At 45.8% G+C, this 24,445-nt stretch overlaps 1 protein-coding gene across 5 annotated transcripts in view; it reads left to right on the top strand.

Moving 5' to 3' along the window:
- The window catches only part of LOC137546410 (S100P-binding protein-like), a 102,720-nt gene that overhangs the window by 76,927 nt on the left and 1,348 nt on the right, over positions 1–24,445 (top strand). For all 5 annotated transcript variants that reach the window (XM_068268850.1, XM_068268846.1, XM_068268848.1 and 2 more), the window contains one exon: positions 15,769–15,850. In XM_068268850.1, coding sequence (XP_068124951.1) covers positions 15,769–15,850 — 82 coding nt within the window. The remainder of the gene's footprint in view (positions 1–15,768; positions 15,851–24,445) is intronic.

Raw genomic sequence — 24,445 nt, 5'->3', positions numbered from 1 at the left:
GGCAGACACGGGGTTACTGATCGCAGATCAGTTAGTGATTGCTGGGGAGGACAGATGTAAACAATGCGCAGGGGATGTAATCAGGAGGTGGGTATGAGGGCAATCGAGGGTCTGGGCAGGTGATCGGTTGCCCCCGCGGGGCAGTTAGGGTCTGCTCTGATGGGTGGGGGTGCTGAGGGGTGATAGACAGGTGATCAGAGGGGGATCAGGGGGTAAGGTAGCTGTATACAGATGTATACAGGGGGGTAGTCTGGGATGGGGTGTGGGGGTGATCTAAAGGTAGGGGGGGGATCAGGGGTGATTAGGAGGCAGTTAGAGACCTAATGCAGGGGATAGTGTCGCTAGTTAGTGATAGGTGGGGGGGTTTAGAGGGGTGCAAGGGTGCTGGGCAGGGGTCTGCTGGGGTGATCAGAGGGGGTATGAAGGCTGGGGTGGGAGATCAGGGGGGCTGTGGGCAAAAAAAAAGCTGTGTTACTTACAAGTGCTTCCTCCTCGCTGGTGGTCTCTAGAACAATGAGACCACGAGGCGAGGAGGAAGCATGTATAAGGCACTTTGTTTACCTAACAGAGTGCCTTATACGCATTTGGCTCATTTCGTATATTCCTCCGCTCGCCGGCGCTGCTAAGTGGCCGGCGAGCGGAGACTAGATGGCCGGCTACCGATCCCCGGCGGAGGATCGCGTCACGGATGAAGCGATCGCTCCGCCCATGCCCCTAAAAGGACCGCCGCCTCTGAGCATGACCTGGTCCTTGCGGCATCCACTTTCCGACCACCCCTGTGCAGTGGGCGGTCGTTAAGTGGTTAAAGTGACACTGAAGTGAAAAAAGTATGATATAATTAATTGTATGTGTAATATGGATAATTAATAGAACAAAGATTGCAAAGCAAAGTCAAATTTGTATTTTCAGTTATGCGCTTTTTTTTTTTTTTTTTTTTTTTTTTTTTTTTTTTAAAATAACCTTGCATAATTTTCTAATATTTGCAGTTAACTACACTCTGCATTTTAACCACTTTACCCCCAGCCGTACGGATTTCTCCGTCCCTTTTTCCACCCTGTTACCACCAAGGGACGGAGAAATCCGTACCTGACGCCGCTGTCCGTGCTCCCGCTCGCTCGTCCACGCGCCCTCGTGCACGCCGCCCCTCGCTCGGAGAAACCTTTCCCGTTCGTTGATCTAAGCCCCCCGCAATGATCAGCTGCTTCTACGAGAAGCAGCGCGATCATTGTGAAAAAAAAAGTTGCCCAGCCTCCCTGAACTTCCTGCAAGCGTACTTCCTGTACGCTTGCAGGTTGCATAAACAAAAACTTACTGTGGCCATCTTGTGGCCAAATAGTAAAACTACACCCTAAAGCATTTTTCATATACAAACACATTAGCTATACATTAAAAATTAACTCATTACCTCCCACACTTCCCAATTTTATTTTATTTTTTTTGTAATTAAAAAAAAAAAAAATAATAATAAAAAAAAAAATTACAAAAAATACATAAATAGTTACCTTAGGGACTGAACTTTTTAAATATTTATGTCAAAAGGGTATAACACTATTACTTTATAAACTATGGGCTTGTAATTAGGGATAGACGCAAAACTGAAAAAAATGCACCTTTTTATTTCCAAATAAAATATTGGCGCCAAACATTGTGATAGGGACATAATTGAAACGGTTTTATAACCGGGACAAATGGGCAAATTTCATGGGTTTTAATTACAGTAGCATGCATTATTTAAAAACTATAAAGGCCGAAAACTGAAAAATAATTTTTTTTTCCCACATTTTTTTCCTATTTTCCCATTAAAACACATTTAGAATAAAATTCTTGGCATAATGTCCCACCTAAAGAAAGCCTAATTGGTGGCGAAAAAAACAAGATATAGTTAATTTCATTGTGATAAGTAATGATAAAGTTATAGACGAATGAATGGAAGGAGTGATGAAAGGTGAAAATTGCTCTGGTGCTCAAGGGGTAAAACCCCTCAGTGGTGAAGTGGTTAAACTATGAAACACAGCAGAGCTAATGACCCTTTGAACTTCCCTGCAGGATCTTATCTGAAGTTGTCTTTCATTGTTTCTTTAATGTATAAATGCTCCAGAAAATAGCATTGCTCTCGGATTAAATTAGTCGTAGAGCTAAGAGAAGCTCTTTTTCATATATAACGAATTAAGTTTCTTAACTCTTCCTGTACTAGAAACAATATGAGAAACATATCTTTGCTACTAATGTTTTATTTCTTAGCTGTACTACACATACAAATCATTATATCATAAGTTTATTTTCACTTCAGATTCCCTTTAAAGAGAACCCGAGGTGTGTTTAACCACTTCCACACCATGACATTTTATGCTGATCTGTGCAGCGTGGGCTCTCCAGCCCACAGCACAGATCACCTAGCAGCCAGGGCGATCAGACTTCCCCCCCCCCCTTTTTTCCCCACTAGGGGGATGTCCTGCTGGGGGGGTCTGATCGCCGCCGGCTGCTTGCGCTTGCGGGGGGGGGGGGCTCTTCAAAGCCCCCCTCCGCAGCGCTTCCTGGCCTCCTTCCCCTTCCCTCCCTCTCCCTCCCCCTGTGAGCGGCGCAGGACGGAAATCCGTCCTGCGCCTGATGGGATAGGCTTTAGCCTATCAGATGCCGGTGATCCCCGGCCAATCAGAGGCCGGGGATCGCCGATCTCCTCTACGGCGCTGCTGCGCAGCAGCGCCGTATACATGTAAACACCGGGGAAGATCTTCCCCGTGTGTTTACATTTACCCTGCGAGCCGCCGATCGGCTCGCAGGGTGTTCACGGAGACACCCTCCGTGAGCTGACATGGAACGGCCGCTCGTATACACTTCTGGATTCAGGGGCGTGTATATACGCTCCGAGAATCCGGAAGTGGTTAAAGAATGTTATCTGCATACAGAGGCTGGATCTGCCTATACAGCCCAACCTCTGTTGCTATCCCAAACCCCCCTAAGGTCCCCCTGTACTCTGCAATACCTCATAAATCACAGCCGTGCTGTGGGGCTGTGTTTACATCTGTAGTGTCAGTCTCAGCTGCTCCCCCGCCTCCTGCATAGCTCCGGTCCCTGCCCCTGTCCCTTCCCTCCAATCAGCAGGGAGGGAAGGGATGCAGGCGGGGACTGGAGTTCTGCAGGAGGCGGGGAGAGCAGCAGACTGACACTATAGAGATAAACACAGCCAGCTCTGACAAGCTGTTTGTCAGCAGCGTGGCTGTGATTTATGAGGGATTGCGGAGTGCAGGGGGACCTTAGGGGGGTTTGGTATAGCAACAGAGGCTGGGCTGTATAGGCAGATCCAGCCTCTGTATGCAGATAACATTCTTCAAACACACCTCGGGTTCTCTTTAATTGTTTTTGTTTTTTGCTGTTTAAGAGCTTAAACATGTAACATAGATAAGGTGAAAACGGGTGAAAGATCTTTGTGAAACATACCCATTCTGCCTTGTGTCTTTGCTATAGTCTTCAGATGTTTTACCGCATTTTCTTGTGTATATATTGCTGAATAGATCGTGTATAAGTGCGGATTATGGTGATTCCTGGGTATTGGTTATTGTTCCACTTATGTTGTTGTCTTCACTGGTATACAGAGTCCTTGATAAATGCTACTTTCCCGGGGTCCCCTCTTTAGGACCCTAGAGAGCTGATCCTCCCACTCACAGCTGGACAGGAAATGTAGGCAAGCACAAAAACCTCAAGACAGGACAAAATGGATAGGTGACAAATTAAAAAAAAGCCTCTTAAAACAACCCAGACACTTAATGGTAACCTGTCGTCCACTAGCTGGCCGCACAAATGCCTGTTGTGCTCCCATGGCTGGGTGTGTTCTGCACAGTAGTAGACTGCTACAGGCCATTGTGGTGCGACGGGCAGAAGTACCGGGACGGCTAGTGGACATGAGTGGGTGAGGAAGCCCAGGTAAGTGTAAATGTTTTACATTAATTTGTCTCTGGTACACTTTAAGCGGCAACCAGTTCAGAGAAATGTGTATTATGTTCTGCTAAAAAGCTGGCCTCATCCCCTAATAGGAGGGCGGATCTGCAGAAGGATTGTGCATGTGTCTTGTTAGGGTGCTTTAGTCTGCACCTATACCACTGTATCATTACTATACTTAAAGTGGATCCAAGATAAACTTTTACTCATTGCATAATTGTGTTCCTTTCATATAGTTTATAGGGCATTCTTCAAGCCAAATTCTTTTTTTTTTTGTTTTAATACTCAAATTCCCTATAAACTAAACAAGCCTCGCCCACAGCTTCTTTTGTGCCATGGCACTGTAGCAAGGGCTTATGGGAGCTCAGTCTAGGCAAGAGGAGGTGGTTACTAGCCATTGATTTCAGAGGCAGAGGGGGGGGAGGAGAGGGGACTGAATTTACACACAGGCAAGCTGATAGCATCTCCAGCCCTCAGCCTGTGACAAACAGAACATGCCTGCTTTCGTATATCACAGGAATAAATAATCATGTTTGCAGCTAGATATGCTGGGTAAACTATCTAAACTTTAGATAAGATATATAGACAAGTTACTTGTTGTTATAGTTAGTTTTTCATCTCGGATCCACTTTAAAGAGAACCCGAGGTGTGATTAAAGAATGTTCTCTGCATTACAGAGGCTGGATCTGCCTATACAGCCCAGCCTCTGTTACTATCCCAAATCCCCCTAAGGTCCCCCTGCACTCTGCAATCCCTCAAAAATCACAGCCTGAGCTGTGCGGACTGTGTTTACATCTGTAGTGTCAGTCTCGGCTGCTCCCCCGCCTCCTGCATAGCTCCGGTCCCTGCCCCCGTCCCTTCCCTCCAATCAGCGGGGAGGTAAGGGACGCAGGCGGGGGCCGGAGTTCTGCAGGAGGCGGGGAGAGCAGCAGACTGACACTATAGAGATAAACACAGCCCGTTCTGACAAGCTGTGTGTCAGCAGCGTGGCTGTGATTTATGAGGGAGTGCAGGGGGACCTTAGGGGGGTTTGGGATAGCAACAGAGGCTGGGCTGTATCGGCAGATCCAGCCTCTGTATGCAGATAACATTCTTCAAACCCACCTCGGGTTTTCTTTAACAGGTGCTAAGGAAGAGTCTCCATCTGTGTAAAAAAGAACAGAGGTCTTGCATAGTACAGAATGAAGGGTCCATATAGTTCCTGAAGAAATCGCTGCTCTGTTGTTGTTGTTGTTGTTGTTGTTGTTGTTGTTTTCCAAATCAAGTTGTCTAGATAGTTTGATCAGTGAGTAGATTGCAGGAGCTACACTGCATCACTTCCCATACAAACATGAGGCTAGGTTCACAGTGCTCGGTTACATTGCATGTCAACTCCCTGCTCATATAGTTCTATGGGCCTGTTTACAGTACTGCGTTATAACTGGTCTTGTTATTCTAACTTGCTGTATGCAGATTTGAATTGCATCTATGTCCATTGCACATTATATCTCGTGCCTTATGCTAGGCGCATGCTGTGAACCTTGGCATTTGTACTAAAAGAAATGCAACTTCAATGGAATAGTTCCAATGACTAAGTTTTTTTTTTTTTGTTTTTGTTTTTTTTTAGTTTTTGTTAAAAAAAAAAAAGTTGGCTGCAGATTCTTTTTCCCATGTAATAATTGTCAAATTATACTAGACGAATGAAAACATTTGCATTAAACAAGTACATCCGATAATGTGACCATTTGTAGACAGAAACATGCATGTGGAATTTAATGAGCTCTCTCTGCAAAGTGAGACCAAGTTCTAGACCCAGCCCATAAAAGATATCATGCTGTAGTTAAACTTTTACAGTGGACTAAAAAAAATTGATAAGTTCCACATTTAATTATCCCTCACCAGCTATGATCAGAAGCCTTACCGCTGCGTCCACCTCTTTCCCCCTGCAGGGAACGGTACTTGAGCGAGTGCTCTTTCCCTGCAAATCTCGCGCATTGTGAAATGACGCAGTCCTGCGTTAGGCGGTCCTGATGGAGCCTCTCTGCAGCCGCAATTCTGAGTTAGGCAGTTGCAGAGTGGTTGAAAAGGGACTGTAGTGAAAATAACAATGAACAAAATTACATATTGTTTACAATATTAGTTTTATAGATTATTTAATCAGTGTTTGCTCATTGGAAAATCTTTCCTCTCCCTGATTTACATTCTAAAATGTATCACTGGTGGTGATAGCTTTAGTTCTGCCAGGTGACCTGTGCAGAATGCTTGTTACTGAGAGTTCTAGGCACAGAGGGAGATACAGTGTGTGTGTGTGTGTGTGTGTGTGTGTGTGTGTGTGTGTGTGTGTGTGTGTGTGTGTCCGATCCCGGTCTAATATTCGTCTAACTAGATTTACGAATATTAGATTTAATTATCCCTCACCAGCTATGATCAGAAGCCTTACCGCTGCGGCTAGTTAGACGAATATTAGACCGGGATCGCACACACACGCACAGTATCTCCCTCTGTGCCTAGAACTCTCAGTAACAAGCATTCTGCACAGATCACCTGGCAGACCTAAAGCTATCACCACCAGTGATACATTTTAGAATGTAAATCAGTGTGTGTCTGTGTGTGTGTGTGTGTCTGTGTGTCTGTGTGTGTCTGTGTGTGTCTGTGTGTGTGTGTGTGTGTCTGTGTGTGTCTGTGTGTCTGTGTGTCTGTCTGTGTGTGTGTCTGTGTGTCTGTGTGTCTGTGTGTCTGTCTGTGTGTGTGTCTGTGTGTGTGTGTCTGTGTGTGTGTCTGTGTGTGTGTCTGTGTGTGTGTCTCTGTGTCTGTGTCTCTGATCCCGGTCTAATATTCGTCTAACTAGTTAGACGAATACTAGACCGGGATCGGACACACACACACACACACACACGATGAAATTCTCAGGTTCAAGGAGAAAAGAGACAGATTAAGACTAAAAACATATCGAAGAAAGACTAGGTATGCTAGGCCCCTGTTATCGGCATAGTCAACCCAAGCGTCCCAGGTCTTGGAGAACTGAGGCATACGATCATCAACCATAGCTAGATTGCGTTTGTCATCAGCCGGTGCACTTGAGCAATTACTGGGGGTAGATCCAATAGGGGGGATTTCCATTTAGATGCGAGATAGGAGTGAGCCACATTGGAAATGTGTTGGACCATGAAGTGAGTTGGGTGTCTCACAGTACTAGGCTTATTCCTCAAGAGCAGTACTGAGGCATCTAGAAGCAACTTCTTCCATATGACCTAGGAAATCAAATTGGTGAACTTGGACCAAAATTGGGTAACAGGGCAACTCCACCACATGTGGTAAAAGGGACTCCTGGCTTCACACCCTCTATAGCACTGATTGGAGGACTGAGGGTTTTAAAACCTTGATGGGGGTCAGGTAAGCTATATGCAGGATTTTGAGGTTGGTTTCCAATCAGGAATAGTAGTAGCCGCCTTTCATGAGGGTTTTGTAGCAGTGGATACACTTAGAGAACTGCATGCCTATGTCAGCTTGCTATTTATTGGTAACAGATGACACAGTGCTCTGAGCGTGTTGCCAAGAGACCATTTAGGTAAGAAATAATCCCACCGTCGAGGGCAGAGGATCGACACCAATGTTCAAAGTAAGTAGGGGTGGAGTCAGGGAATATGGGGCCCAGGGAATCCCAGAAGTGGTTAAGCTGATAGACGAAAAAGGATTGAGTGAGATTCAGCCCATGTTGCTCAACGAAATGGGAAAGGGACAACAATTTACCACAGTTAAAGAAGTCAGGTAGTCTGTATAGTTTAACCACTTGAGGACCTAGGGCTTTCTACCCCTTAAGGACCGGCCACTTTTTTTCCATTCAGACCACTGCAGCTTTCACGGTTTATTGCTCGCTCATACAACCTACCACCTAAATGAATTTTGGCTCCTTTTCTTGTCACTAATAAAGCTTTCTTTTGATGCTATTTGATTGCTCCTGCGATTTTTACTTTTTATTATATTCATCAAAAAAGACATGAATTTTGGCAAAAAAATGATTTTTTTAACTTTCTGTGCTGACATTTTTCAAATAAAGTAAAATTTCTGTATACATGCAGCGCGAAAAATGTGGACAAACATGTTTTTGATAAAAAAAACCCATTCAGTGTATATTTATTGGTTTGGGTAAAAGTTATAGCGTTTACAAACTATGGTGCCAAAAGTGAATTTTCCCATTTTCAAGCATCTCTGACTTTTCTGACCCCCTGTCATGTTTCATGAGGGGCTAGAATTCCAGGATAGTATAAATACCCCCCAAATGACCCCATTTTGGAAAGAAGACATCCCAAAGTATTCACTGAGAGGCATAGTGAGTTCATAGAAGATATTATTTTTTGTCACAAGTAAGCGGAAAATGACACTTTGTGAGGAAAAAAAAAAAAAAAAAAAAGTTTCCATCTCTTCTAAATTGCGACAAAAAAAAATGAAATCTGCCACGGACTCACCATGCCCCTCTCTGAATACCTTGAAGGGTCTACTTTCCAAAATGGGATCATTTGTGGGGTGTGTTTACTGTCCTGACATTTTGGGGGGTGCTAAATTGTAAGCACCCCTGTAAAGCCTAAAGGTGCTCATTGGACTTTGGACCCCTTAGCGCAGTTAGGCTGCAAAAAAGTGCCACACATGTGGTATTGCCGTACTCAGGAGAAGTAGTATAATGTGTTTTGGGGTGTATTTTTACACATACCCATGCTGGGTGGGAGAAATATCTCTGTAAATGACAATTTGTTAATTTTTTTTACACACAATTGTCCATTTACAGAGATCTTTCTCCCACTCAGCATGGGTATGTGTAAAAATACACCACAAAACACATTATACTACTTCTCCTGAGTACGGCGATACCACATGTGTGGCACTTTTTTGCACCCTAACTGCGCTAAAGGGCCCAAAGTCCAATGAGTACCTTTAGGATTTCACAGGTCATTTTGAGAAATTTCGTTTCAAGACTACTCCTCACGGTTTAGGGCCCCTAAAATGCCAGGGCAGTATAGGAACCCCACAAATGACCCCATTTTAGAAAGCAGACACCCCAAGGTATTCCGTTAGTAGTATGGCGAGTTCATAGAAGATTTTATTTTTTGTCACAAGTTAGCGGAAAATGACACTTTGTGAAAAAACACAATTAAAATCAATTTCCGCTAACTTTTGACAAAAAATAAAATCTTCTATGAACTCACCATACTCCTAACGGAATACCTTGGGGTGTCTTCTTTCTAAAATGGGGTCATTTGTGGGGTTCCTATACTGCCCTGGCATTTTAGGGGCCCTAAACCGTGAGGAGTAGTCTTGAAACGAAATTTCTCAAAATGACCTGTGAAATCCTAAAGGTACTCATTGGACTTTGGGCCCTTTAGCGCAGTTAGGGTGCAAAAAAGTGCCACACATGTGGTATCGCCATACTCGGGAGAAGTAGTACAATGTGTTTTGGGGTGTATTTTTACACATACCCATGCTGGGTGAGAGAAATACCTCTGTAAATGGACAATTGTGTGTAAAAAAATCAAAAGATTGTCATTTACAGAGGTATTTCTCCCACCCAGCATGGGTATGTGTAAAAATACACCCCAAAACACATTGTACTACTTCTCCCGAGTACGGCGATACCACATGTGTGGCACTTTTTTGCACCCTAACTGCACTAAGGGGCCCAAAGTCCAATGAGTACCTTTAGGATTTCACAGGTCATTTTTGTTTCAAGACTACTCCTCACGGTTTAGGGCCCCTAAAATGCCAGGGCAGTATAGGAACCCCACTAATGACCCCATTTTAGAAAGAAGACACCCCAAGGTATTCCGTTAGGAGTATGGTGAGTTCATAGAAGTTTTTATTTTTTTGTCACAAGTTAGCGGAAATTGATTTTAATAGTTTTTTTTCACAAAGTGTCATTTTCCGCTAACTTGTGACAAAAAATAAAATCTTCTATGAACTCACCATACTCCGTACGGAATACCTTTGGGTGTCTTCTTTCTAGAATGTGGTCATTTGTGGGGTTCCTATACTGCCCTGGCATTTTAGGGGCCCTAAACCGTGAGGAGTAGTCTTGAAACCAAATGTCGCAAAATGACCTGTGAAATCCTAAAGGTACTCATTGGACTTTGGGCCCCTTAGCGTACTTAGGGTGTAAAAAAGTGCCACACATGTGGTACCGCTGTACTCAGGAGAAGTAGTATAATGCGTTTTGGGGTGTATTTTTACACATACCCATGCTAAGTGGGAGAAATATCTCTGTAAATGACAATTGTTTGATTTTTTTACACACAATTGTCCATTTACATAGAAATTTCTCCCACCCAGCATGGGTATGTGTAAAAATACACCCCAAAACACATTATACTACTTTTCCTGAGTACGGCGGTACCACATGTGTGACACTTTTTTGCAGCCTAGGTGCGCTAAGGGGCCCAACGTCCTATTCACAGGTCATTTTGAAGCATTTGTTTTCTAGACTACTCCTCGCGGTTTAGGGCCCCTAAAATGCCAGGGCAGTATAGGAACCCCACAAGTGACCCCATTTTAGAAAGAAGACACCCCAAGGTATTCCGTTAGGTGTATGGCGAGTTCATAGAAGATTTTATTTTTTGTCACAAGTTAGTGAAAAATGACACTTTGTGAAAAAAAACCAATAAAAATTAATTTCCGCTAACTTTTGACAAAAAATTAAATCTTCTATGAACTCGTCATACACCTAACATAATACCTTGGGGTGTCTTTTTTTTCTAAAATGGGGTCACTTGTGGGGTTCCTATACCGCCCTGGCATTTTACAGGCCCAAAACCGTGAGTAGTCTGGAAACCAAATGTCTCAAAATGACTGTTCAGGGGTATAAGCATCTGCAAATTTTGATGACAGGTGGTCTGAGGGGGCGAATTTTGTGGAACCGGTCATAAGCAGGGTGGCCTTTTAGATGACAGGTTGTATTGGGCCTGATCTGATGGATAGGAGTGCTAGGGGGGTGACAGGAGGTGATTGATGGGTGTCTCAGGGGGTGGTTAGAGGGGAAAATAGATGCAATCCATGCACTGGGGAGGTGATCGGAAGGGGGTCTGAGGGTTTGGCCGAGTGATCAGGAGCCCACACGGGGCAAATTGGGGCCTGATCTGATGGGTAGGTGTGCTAGGGGGTGACAGGAGGTGATTGATGGGTGTCTCAAGGTGTGATTAGAGGGGGGAATGGATGCAAGCAATGCACTGGCGAGGTGATCAGGGCTGGGGTCTGAGGGCATTCTGAGGGTGTGGGCGGGTGATTGAGTGCCCTAGGGGCAGATAGGGGTCTAATCTGATAGGTAGCAGTGACAGGGGGTGATTGATGGGTAATTAGTGGGTGTTTAGGGTAGAGAATAGATGGAAACACTGCGCTTGGGTGGTGATCTGATGTCGGATCTGCGGGCGATCTATTGGTGTGGGTGGGTGATCAGTTTGCCCGCAAGGGGCAGGTTAGGGGCTGATTGATGGGTGGCAGTGACAGCGGGTGATTGATGGGTGGCAGTGACAGCGGGTGATTGATGGGTGGCAGTGACAGGGGGTGATTGATGGGTGGCAGTGACAGGGGGTGATTGATGGGTGATTGATAGGTGATTGACAGGTAATCAGTGGGTTATTACAGGGGAGAACAGATGTAAATATTGCACTGGCGAATTGATAAGGGGGGGTCTGAGGGCAATCTGAGCGTGTAGGCGGTCGATTGGGTGCCCGCAAGGGGCAGATTAGGATCTGATAGGTAACAGTGACAGGTGGTGATAGGGAGTGATTGATGGGTGATTGATGGGTAATTAGTGGGTGTTTAGAGGAGAGAATAGATGGAAACACTGCGCTTGGGTGGTGATCTGATGTCGGATCTGCGGGCGATCTATTGGTGTGGGTGGGTGATCAGATTGCCCGCAAGGGGCAGGTTAGGGGCTGATTGTTGGGTGGCAGTGACAGGGGGTGATTGATGGGTGATAGGTGATTGGCAGGTGATTGACAGGTGATCAGTGGGTTATTACAGGGAAGGACAGATGTAATTAATGCACTGGCGAATTGATAAGGGGGGGGGGGGGGGTCTGAGGGCAATCTGAGCGTGTGGGCGGGTGATTGGGTGCCCGCAAGGGGCAGATTAGGGTCTGATCTGATAGGTAACAGTGACAGGTGGTGATAGGGGGTGATTGATGGGTAATTAGTGGGTGTTTAGAGAAGATAACAGATGTAAACTATACATTTGGGAGGTAATCTGACGGCGGGTTTGCGGGCGATCTAATGGTGTGGGTGGGTGATCAGATTGCCCGCAAGGGGCAGGTTAGGGGCTGATTGATGGGTGGCAGTGACAGGGGGTGATTGATGGGTGATAGGTGATTGACAGGTGATCAGTGGGTTATTACAGGGAAGAACAGATGTAATTAATGCACTGGTGAATTGATAAGGGGGGGTCAGAGGGCAATCTGAGCGTGTGGGCGGGTGATTGGGTGCCCGCAAGGGGCAGATTAGGGTCTGATCTGATAGGTAAAAGTGACAAGTGGTGATAGGGGGTGATTGATGGGTGATTGATGGGTAATTAGTGGGTGTTTAGAGGAGAGAATAGATGTAAACAATGGATTTGGGAGGTGATCTGATGTCGGATCTGTGGGCGATCTATTGGTGTGGGGGGGTGATCAGATTGCCCGCAAGGGGCAGGTTAGGGGCTGATTGATGGGTGGCAGTGACAGGGGGTGATTGATGGGTGATTGACAGGTGATTGACAGGTGATCAGGGGGATAGATGCATACAGTAAACAGGGGGGGGTGGTCTGGGGGGGGGGGTCTGGGGAGAATCTGAGGGGTGGGGGGTGATCAGGAGGGAGCAGGGGGGGGGGGATAAAAAAAAAAATAGCGTTGACAGATAGTGACAGGGAGTGATTGATGGGTGATTAGGGGGGTGATTGGGTGCAAACAGGGGTCTGGGGGGTGGGCAGGGGGGGGGTCTGATGGGTGCTGTGGGCGATCTGGGGCAGGGGGGGGAGAAATCAGTGTGCTTGGGTGCAGACTAGGGTGGCTGCAGCCTGCCCTGGTGGTCCCTCGGACACTGGGACCACCAGGGCAGGAGGCAGCCTGTATAATACACTTTGTAAACATTACAAAGTGTATTATACACTTTGTATGCGGCGATCGCGGGGTTAACATCCCGCCGGCGCTTCCGTATAGCCGGCGGGATGTTGCGGCGAGCGAGCGGTGACAGGCGCCGGCGGAGGATCGCGTCACGGATGACGCGATCGCTCTGCCCATGCCCTTAAATGGACCGCCGCCTCTGTGGGTGAGGCCGTCCTGCAGGGCTCCACTTCCCCGCCGCCCCTGTGTAGTGGGCGGTCGGGAAGTGGTTAAGCAGACGCCAACCAGCACAAGTCCTCCAGCCAAGCTCAGGGGGGAATCTGAATTTCCTAATATCAAGGTGTTTGGGGAGGGAGAGGATTGTAGATTTAATATAGATCTATATCTCTTCCAAACATTGAGTATGAGCAGAATAAGGCGAGCGTTGTGATTACAGCGCAGGAGATTTGGGCGCAGCTGGCGCCACCATAGGCCGTAATACGAATTACGGCTATAGCGGCGCACAGTCAGTAACTTCCGCGCTGTCAGAAAACTGAGCTGAAGTTGATTCTAAAACACTGTAATTCGCCTTCCAGCAATAGCTGGAAGCCGAAATTCATTATTCTCCACTATCCACGTGGACCTAGAGGGGGAATAGTATTTAAAGGGGTTCTTCCGCGAATGAGGAAAAAAAATCAAAATGGTTTATGCATAATCTATTAAAAATCCTTCTAAAATAGTGTGAAAAGTTTTTTAAAAAAATGAATGGTTTCACCAATACAACATGTAATGTATACAGTGACGGCTGAGGTGACTGTGAGGCTAATCCATTTGTTAGGGGTGGTTTTTTTGTTACTGTCATTTCACAAGCTGCTCCCTACCTAGTTTTCATTGCTGTAATGCAGGGCTATGATGAAGTGCTGTGCAATGGCAGTTACAGCTGAATAACGGCTGTGCTGCTCTGTAGTTTCTGCTTGTACTTCCTTACAGAGCTGACCCCCCTCCCCCCCCTCTCTGTACTGTACTGTACTGAACTGTAGCTCAGGCAGCTAACTTGCCGTGCAATGGATAGGAAGTCCTCTGCACAGACGCTGAAGTCTGGTTGCCCGGCAACGAGGTAAACACGTGATTTGCTCCGAAGAGCTGCCCGACCTCTGCCTACAGGGAGAGGCGGGGGGAGGGGGGTCAGCTCTGTGAGGAAGTACAAGCAGAAACTACAGAGCAGCACAGCCGTTATTTTAATAGCTGTAACTGCCATTGCACAGCACTTCATCATAGCCCTGCATTACAGCAATGAAAACTAGGTAGGGAGCAGCTTATGAAGTGAAAGTAACAAAAAAAACACCCCTAACAAATGGATTAGCCTCACAGTCCCGTCAGCCGTCACTGTATACATTACATGTTGTATTGGTGAAACCATTCATTTTTTTGAAAAAATTTTCACACTATTTTAGAAGGATTTTTAATAGAACATGCATAAACCATTTTGATTTTTTTTCCTCATTCGCGGAAGAACCCCTTTAACGCTGCCGGGAAATTGGGCAGCAGCAGTATAAGCCATACCGACTGTATCCTGCGCCCAAGTCTCCAGGCGGCCAATTCATATGTATGCAGAATAAGGGGATAGGGCTGACAGTTTAGAGGTTGAGTTGAGATTAGACCACACCATAGATTCTAAAGTAGATGGAGAGAGTAGTGAGGATTCTAACTTAACCCATAGGGGGGATAAAAAGCCAGCTTGAGTGGGGGGAATATGGGCCAACTGGGCTGCAAGATAGTAATTTATATTGGTTAGGAACCCCTGGGCCACCCGAATACCTAGGGAGGTAGAGTCGTTTTGAAGAAATCCTAGGGGGTCTCCACTTCCGATTTTTTTTTTTTTTTAAATTGCAAGATGCAATGAGGAACATTGGTTGTTCTACTTTATATATTTTCGCAAGAGCGAGGTTTTCAGTCAGCTGAAACGTGACATGGAACGCAGCTTCGTGGCACTTTCCACAAGTGATGGTGCTTCGCAGGGCGTTATCCGGGTTTCTGAATAAAGAGACCTGGATTCAACAGCAACAGTACTTAGATGTGAAGTTTGTTCATCTTGAGGTCATTTGGCTTCTTCCAGAAAAATTGTTTGCTGAAGTTACATTGAATAATCAGCATCAGCTGCTATATCCCTTGTGTGACATAGCTTTATGAAAGTCTATCGAGTTGGAAAAGATTCAGGTGATGGATAGTATATGTCCTTGCAACAGGATACCAATCCTCTCTATCTGACACAACTGTATATGCCAAGTAAGCAAGCAAGCAAGCGACACATCTATACAGTGTAAGCTCTTGTTTGTATTTTAAACTATAAAACAGAGCAGAGCTAATTACCCTTTGTACTTTCCTGCAGTCAAATCTTATCTCAACCTGTCTCATGGTTTCTTGTTTAAGTGCTTTAGAAAATAGGACTGTCAGAGCTCAGTGTAGCTCTTTTGCTTAGATAACAGAAGTTTTTTTTTTTTAGCTCTTTCTGTACTGGAAACAATGAGACTCTCTTCTTTGCTACTTGTGTTCTATTTCTTAGCTGTACTACACATACAATTAATTATCTCATGAGTTTATTTTCACTTCAGGTTTGCTTTAAGTTTTATTGCAGATTCTTGGCTGCTTTAAATTGTATATACTGGTATAATCCATTGCCTTGAAGGCATGTGATGTGCCCTGTAGGTTTGTCAGTAGAGATACTTGACGGTCTACCAATATTTTTCTGTTTGCTTGCATAATGTGGTCTTTTTTTATTTTGCTGGTATTAACAGATCCTCAAATGCAGCTGGCCAACTTGGCAAACAGCATGAGTCGAGATCAGAGCTGGCAGCACCCATCTAACTTTTATAAAAGGTAGGCATAATCCTGTTCCTGTCTGCTTCTAGTGTCTTTCTTTCTCTGGTAAGATAGCTGTTTAATAAGTGAAGTATGCAGTGCTTGTTTTGGAGCTGAATGTTAACTAGCACTCAGAACATTGAAAGATTTCAATGTAAGAATAAGCTGCAATGAAGAGTGTGACAGAACCAACAGGTTTTGGACTAGTCCATCTCCTCATGGGGATTCTGAAGGTGTTCATTGATTTCAAAAATGTTTCCTGAACGGCAGTTGCAAAGTCTAACTGCCAAAATAGTGTGCAAGTGAATAGGGAGGCTGGCTGGTATCTTAAGGTGGCCACTAACGGTCCAATTTCTAGTGAAAAATCGTTCGAGCGATCAGAAATTCTGATCGGACGAAAAATCGTTCACTACACCATCAACTAACCAATTATTGCTTTCTATCTATCACGACCACCAAGAAAATCCAAATTTTCGTTCGACGAAAATTCATTCGGGCGACATTTTTTTCACTCGTTCATAATCGATTGTGTCCACCAATGGAGATTATTTACAACCAATCCGATCAGAATTTCTGATCGCTCGAACGATTTTTCGCTAGAAATTGGACCGTTAGTGGCCAGCTTTACTGTTTTGGCAGTTAAACGGCCGTTTGGTAAATGCTTCTAAAAACAGAGAACCCTGAGCATCCCCATGACAAGTCCAAAACCAGTTCTGTCAGATTTTAACTGCTTATTTTTTTCACTGGAGTGGTCTTTTCAGGTGCCAATTAATAATCGTCTTGATTGTACAATCTTACCACTTTTATGTAGTATGATAAAGACAGCCTTAAGTATGCACTCAAAGCATAGTTACTCAGTTTACGCTTCTACAACTTAGACTTGGGAGATTGTACAATCGAGATTATATAATTGATGGGCATCTTTAATCAAGCACCTTGGGTGTGTTCCTGGAGGCAGCAGGTGCTGCAGAAGTGAATTAATCTGGCTTGCCCGGCCCCCCTGCATCTACTGCTGTTTTTTCTGAGATTGGGTATCACGGTTGCGAAGTGGATAGCACTCTCGCCTTGCAGCATTAGGTCCCCAGTTCATATCCTAGCCAGTGCACTATATGCATGGAGTTTGTATGTTCTCCCCATACCTGCTTGGGTTTTATCTGGGAACTCTGGTTTTCATCTCACATCCCCAAAACATACAGATAATAGAGATTATATTGTGAACCCCTCTGAGAGGGCAGTTAATGAGAAGAATATGTACTCTGGAAGATGTCAGCACTATATAAATACTGAATAATAAAGATTAACGGGTACCAGATGTGAAATTAGTAACAGAAACGGGGGGGGGGGGGGGAGCAGCCATATACTCTTACCTGTCCTGATGCCTGTCTCATCCCACCACCACCATTATGCGTAAAAGCCTCCTGGGACACTCTTCCGGGTTGCTGGAGTTGCGCTTTACTACGCAGGTGCTGGCCTACAGCGCGCTACCGTGCCGGGAGCACTCTGTGCATGTGTATGTCGTCTTGCACATGACGTAGTGATGTCATGCACAGAGCGCTCCCAGGCACGGATGCACACTGTAGGATGTTCGCAGCCCGGCCAGACTCTGGAAAGGGGTCCCAGGGGGCTTTTAGGCATAATGCGGGGGGGGGGCAGAAAGAAGACACGGGGGGAGCGACAGGCATCAGGACAGGTAAGAGTTTATGCCTGCTCCCCTTTTTTTTTTTTTTTTTTTTTTTTTTTGCGACAATGACAACAGTACACAGCTTGGTCTTAAAGGAATTGTCTGTCAAATAATGCTGCCCCATTATATACTTATCCAGGGCTTCCTCCAGTCCCTTGCAACCGACCTGTCCCTCGCAGTATCTCTGCTTGCAACCGTCGGCCCTGGGTCCCCACCGGTGCAGATTCCGACCTCTACTGCGCCTGCACGAGCTCCGCTGTCAATCTAGTCCACAGTGTACTGCGCAGACCCTGGGCCCGGCGGCTGCGAGCAGAGCTGCGGTGTAGGACATTTCGGCTGCAAGGGTCTGAAGGAAGTCCCGGGTGATTATATAATGGTGCAGCATTATTTGGCTGATGATTCCTTTAAGCATTTTCATTTCAGGGTCTGTCCCACTGGTGTGTGCAGGGAGAGATTCTTTTACCCAACCCTGCCTGTCCCTTTCATCTGTTCTTACCCCATCCTTCTCTCTCTTACCTATCATCATCATCATCCATGTTTACCCTTTTTCAACTTTCTGTCCATCCTCATTAACGTTCCATCTATTTTCTGCTCACCCCATCAGCTTTTGTGTTAGTCCTCTACCTCTCATCATCCATTTTTGAATTCTGTCCATGCCCAGTTTTATACTATCTGCTCTATTGTGCTACCCATCAAATTCGTATCCATACCTACCCTGCCCTATTTCACACTTTTTCTTATAAGAATTTAACCACTTAATGACCACCTAACGCCAATAGGCGTCGGCAGGTCGAAGTGGTGTTTCCATGGAAACCATGTCAGTTCACGGAGGGTGTCTCCGTGAATAGCCTGCAAGCCTCCGATCGCAGCTCGCAGGCGAAATGTAAACACGCAGCGAAGAAATCCACTGTGTTTACATCATACGGCGCTGCTGCTGCAGCAGCGCCTTAAAGGAGATCAGCGATCCCCGGCCTCTGATTGGCCGGGGATCGCCGGCATCTGATAGGCTGAAGCCTATCAGAGGCGGTACAGGACGGATCGCCGTCCTGTGCCGCCCATAGCGAGAGGGAGGAATATTGCTGCGGAGGGGGGCTTTGAGGAGGCCCCCCCCAATTCGGCCACACAGCCACACAGCGGCGGCGATCAGACCCACCCAGCAGGACATCCCCCTAGTGAGGAAAAGGGGGGGGGGGGGGGGGTCTGATCACCCTGCCACAATCCTGATCTGTGCTGCGGACTGGAGAGCCCACGCAGCACAGATCAGCCAATACAGCCCTGGTCCTTAAGTGGGTAAATAATTGCTTAGAATGCAAAACAACAATATTGGCCTCAATATGTAGTAGTGTGTAGTATATGTGTAGTAGGGCTTTCAAACAAATTACCTCCTGTACGGTAATTTATCTCATTTAGCAATTCTGTTTTTTAGGTTTTAGTCCTGTTTTACCTCATGCGGTAAATTATGATAGCTATTTTCGTGGAAATTAGGGGGTATGTTGACACATAATTTTCAGATCAGTTTAGGGCCTGCCTGTACCTGCAGGTAAAGTCAATTTGTATGCATGTTGCAGTTTTTAGTGGACTTCCTATTGCTGTGTTAGTGGAGTTCCTATTCAGGCTGTGTAATTAGAAAGAATAGCAAAAATAAAACTCCAAATATATATATTTTTTTTTTTTTTTTTTTAATGGCGGATGCCTATAAATATACTTTTCATAGGTTGCTACATGATTAAAATATACCTTCCCTTCCAAAGACTATCCAAACTTATGGAAGACAATTAAAGACTACTATTATTTATTTACTGCACGCTTACCGCTGAAATACCGCACGTTTTGCCGCGCTTTATTTACCATACGTTTTACCACATGTTCGGAAAAGCAGAAAAATCTTTCAGAATTACTACAAAAAAAATAAAATAAAAATACAGCATGAGGTATTTTGCCTACAAAAAATATTGACATCACATAGTTACCAGAATTGAGGGCAATGTGTTAGCTGTATAATTAGCACTTTCTTGCCACATAACAAAAATACAGACCTGTCTTCATTGAACACATACAGCAGCAGATGGCGAGTCCATTTCTTGTTTAGCACAGATAGGTCAAGCGTAATAAAAGAACTGCAGCACTACGATGAAATGAGCGTGAATGCCCCACTTTTACCTGCTGTCTATGATACATGCCCAGGTCACAGACATGCTTTCTCCAGTTTGCATGCCTTTAGTTTGTTTAGTTTATATGTGTGCTTAGTTATTCAACATCTATTTCCAGCTAATTATAGATGTAGTGTCCTCTCCCCTTCTTATACTGCATGCATTATTTACTGTAGTTATCAGCACTGTGCCTTGCACTTTGAGTGGTCAGCAAGTGTATTCTATTCTGTCTGTAAACCTTTCCTTGCAATGCCAACTTTATAGCAAAGTTAGAGGAACTCCCAGTAACCTATAATAGTGTAGTTTTATTTTTCAGGATACCCACTTTCACGTTCATTCTCATGGTTTCAGCTTCAGAAACAATATTTTTAACTACACATTAATGTAGATTGGTATGCAACCCCACCCTCCCAGTGATTCTTTGCCTAGGCTGTTTAGCTGTGTATAATTCTCCACCTCAGAGCATTCTGGGAGCCCAAGTATTATTTATACTGGGCTAAATACAACACAACTGGGTTCTGTTGTCAGCAAGGAATGCTACTATACATACAGTGACAACAACATATTCTTCAATGCATATACAGGTAGTCCCCGATGTACGAATGCCTGTGTTACGAACGACCCACCGATACAAACGGCCCGATCCTGTCACGATGATATTTCCACGGGGGGGGGGGGGGGGGGAGGAGGGGAGGGAGGGGGGTGGTTGAAGAAGTGGTCAAACTTCCCTCAAGTGCCGGCGCGTGCAGCAACAGCATTGGACTCATCTCCAAACCGAGTCCAACGCTGGCTGTCCTCCTCTCTCCGCCTCCTGCTCCCTCTAGCCACGTACAGCATCGCTTTGCTTCCTGTATGTCGTGACGTACAGGTTCCTGTATGTCACATGACATACAGGAAGCAGTGATATACGTGGCTAGAGGGAGCAGGAGGCAGTGTGGTTAGAAAGAAATCGCTGGACTGGAGCTTAGAGGGGAGTCCTGAGGCGGCAATGTGGAGGAATAGGGGGAACAAAGTGCAGGACAGAAAGGGGCTACCTTTTTTGGTCTCTGTTCCTATAGCAGATTAGGCGCAGCGGAAGCCACATGTCTCGCCTGGTCCAGCAGCAATCAGCAACATAATCTCTACCTTCACTGTTCCTCTAATGCTGGCTTCTCTTGCGTCACGTAATGATGCAATCAGGAGGAGCCGCAACTAGGGGAACAATCAAGGGAGAGAGAGGACGTCGCTGATTGACACAGGCGCTCATGGACCGAGTGAGACGTTGCGGCTTCCGCTGCGCCTACTCTGCTAAGGGTACAGGGCTGGAGGAGTGCAGGGAACGAGGCATAGCGGGACACCAGGCACAGCTGAGATATAGGAGGCACAAGGGGGATGTAAGCTGGCACAATGGAGACACAAGGAGGCACATTCACAAGGGAGACACTGGGGGCGACATAGATGATACAGAGGTGGGATACTGGAGGCACAGGGGACAGAGATATATCAGTGTTCAGACTTAAGAATGGACTAACGACAAACCTACAGTCCCTATCCAGCATCATTTCTGCGCAAACACCAAAGGTCTCCCACTCATATATACGCACATGGCCACCTCATTGATGAACTGCACCCATGCTTCAACAGCACATTCACACACAAACCATGAAATTATAAAACCCCACAGAAAAGTTGAGCAATTAAAGAACTGTAGTCAAACTAACATAACAGTCAGTGTTTGCCTATTGTAAAATCTTTCTACTCCCTGACTAACTTTTTGAAATGGATCACAGGGGGCTATATCCTTAGCACTGGCAGGTGATGTATGCGGAATGTTTGTTTACTGAGAGTTCTAAAGCCAGTAAAAAAGGTATCTGATCTTCCAGAATGCTCTGGGGGAGCCCTGCCTAATAAACAGCCTAGGCATACCAAACTACAGCAATAGGAAGTGTTTCTGATGTTGAAAACGTACTTCCTGCTGGGCAGGAAGTAGGACACTGGGATTCTTGTCGTTCCGGTAGGCACAGATCATGTGGTAACGCATTGCAACCTTTGTGTTGGCATTACAGCGTTTGAGATGCTTCCAGCACACCGTGTTGTAGTTCATGAAGTGTTCAAGTCTCCATAGATATGAATGGCCCTTGTGGGGAAGCGTAATGTGGTGTGACGCAGTGTGCATGCCTCAGTGGGCTTGATGTTGTAAGGGCCGGTTTCCACTAGCTGGCGAGCGTCTTACGGAATGCAGAAATCTTCGCATGCCGTCCAGATTCGCAATGTCATTCAGTCTGTATGGCAAGTAATTAGCCACATAGGCAGCATTTTCACATGCGACTCGCCTGCAGGGAACAAAGCTGCAGATTCGGGCCGATTGCGGCCCTAGTGGAAACTGGAACTAAACTCCAGTAAAGATACTGTATGCAGGGGGCGCATGGTAGTTTTATTGTTACTAGTGCAGAAGCACTGGACATTAACACTTAGTGCCACGTGCGTTGCTATGGTAATACATGTAAACCCATTAATGGGTGTGGCACTAAGGGATAAAGCGTGCTCCCCCTGTGATAGCAATGGTAAAATTGCCATGCGCTACCTGCATCAGGCCCAAAGTCTCTTAACCCACTGCAGCTTGCACACAGAAATGCATATGGCAGTGCATTATCTGAACACTGCTGGGCACTGCACACAAGTGCTTATCACATATTACACTGATGCACCTGGCTGAAATCAGCACTGCAACACAACAGTGTGCCTGAGCCCTTACCCATACGCTATACACATCAGCAATAATCTTATCCAATACTCTTCTCACCACTTTTGGTATGCAAATTGGTCGACCATGGCGAGGCCTGTTTATAGTGGAACCTGTCCTGTTAAAGGGAACCTTAACTGAGAGGGATATGGAGGTTTCTTTTTAAACAATACCAGTTGTTTGTCAGTCCTGCTGATCTCTTTGTATGTAGTACTGAGTCTCGTACCTGAAACAAGCATGCAGCTAATCCAGTCTGACTTCAGTCAGAGCATCTGATCTGCATGCTTGTTCAGGGGCTGTGGCTAAAACAGGATCAGCAGGAGAGTCAGGCAACGGGTATTATTTTAAAAGGAAAAAATCCATATCCTTCTCAGTTTAGGTTCCCTTTAGACTGCTGTAAGGTCTTGGCCACCATGCTGCAGCTCAGTTTCAGAATGTTGGCAATCTTATAGCCTAGACCATCTTAATGTAGAGCTACAATTCTTTTTCAAAGAGCCCCAGAGAGTTCTTTGCCATGAGGTGCCATGTTGAACTTCCAGTGACCAGTATATGAGTGTGAAAGTGATGACACCTAATTTAACACCCCTACTCCCCATTCCTCGATTCATAAATTCATTAAAGCATGTGCGATAAAAAAAAAAATTCTGGTTGGGAGGCTCTTATCGCTCCTTTATCACCTCTTCAAAGCAGGCGGTATTCTCCATGTCATTACCGCCTGCTCTAATCTTTATGAATTGACATTTACTGACGTGCTGGCGGTGTTCGCCGCACAAGGTGGTATCACTGCTCGGGAATTTCAGCTTTCTTTTTTTTTTTTTTTTTTTTATGCTGTACCTGCTTTTATGAATTGACATTTTGCTTAGTGCACGGTAAAGTCAACTGTTTTAAGCATTACCGCATGCGGTAATGTTTTATGAATCCGGCCATTGAGTAACATGACCCCAGGCTGGAGAAGTGTCTAATTGGGCAGAATTTTGACATGCTTTACTTAGCGGATTACTCACCTTAGTTGTGAATGGCTTAGACATTAATGGCTGTTAAGTTTATGGGACAGCAAATTTACACATATACAAGCTGTACATTGACTACTTTACATTGTGTCAGTGTCATATCTTCAGTGTTGTCCTATGAAAAGCTATAATAAAATTATTTAGAAAAATGTGAGGCGTACTCACTTTTGTGAGCTTCTGTTTACACTATAATTAACCACACGCTTTACACACCTATAACCTACTTACATACTGCACACACAACCCACATGCTATATACATATACCGTATTTTTCGCCGTATAAGACGCTCCGGAATCGCACCTAGGTTTAGAGGGCAAAAACCAGGAAAAAAAAATGTATGCTAAACCTGGTGTGTCTATATACTGGAGCGTCTTGTATATGTTCTCCCCCAATTAATGTCCTCCATGTGACCTCAGTTGTCCCCCATGTGCCCTCAGGGGTCCCCAGTGTGGTCCCCCTGTGTCCTTAGGTGTCCCCATATGTCCGCAGTGTGGTCCCCCTTTGTCCTTAGGTGTCCTCAGGCGTCCGCAGTGTGGTCCTTAGCTGTGCCCCATGTGCCCATAGCTGTGCCCCAGGTGTCCAAAGCTGTGCCCCAGGTGTCCATAGCTGTCCCCCAGGTGTCCATAGCTGTCCCCCAGGTATCCATAGCTGTGCCCCAGGTGCCCATAGCTGTGCCCCAGGTGCCCATAGCTGTGCCCCAGGTGCCCATAGCTGTGCCCCAGGTGCCCATAGCTGTGCCCCAGGTGCCCATAGCTGTGCCCCAGGTGCCCATAGCTGTGCCCCAGGTGCCCATAGCTGTGCCCCAGGTGCCCATAGCTGTGCCCCAGGTGCCCATAGCTGTGCCCCAGGTGCCCATAGCTGTGTCCATAGCTGTCCCCGCTACATGTGTGGTCTGCTCTCCGTACGGTAATGTCTGCAGGGGCATGTATGTATGTGCCGCCCCTGTGTTCCTGGCTCCCCCCATGTGGTGCGCAGACTCGTTCCCCTGCCTGATTGTCCGTTCCCGCATAGGTGCGCTCCCCTCCCCGCAATTGTACTCTACCCTCCC

The sequence above is a fragment of the Hyperolius riggenbachi genome, chromosome 2 (genome assembly GCF_040937935.1).
Source record: "Hyperolius riggenbachi isolate aHypRig1 chromosome 2, aHypRig1.pri, whole genome shotgun sequence".
Taxonomy (NCBI): Eukaryota; Metazoa; Chordata; class Amphibia; order Anura; family Hyperoliidae; genus Hyperolius; species Hyperolius riggenbachi.
Note: the sequence above shows the minus strand (reverse complement) of the source record. Positions and strands in the feature narration are given on the sequence as shown.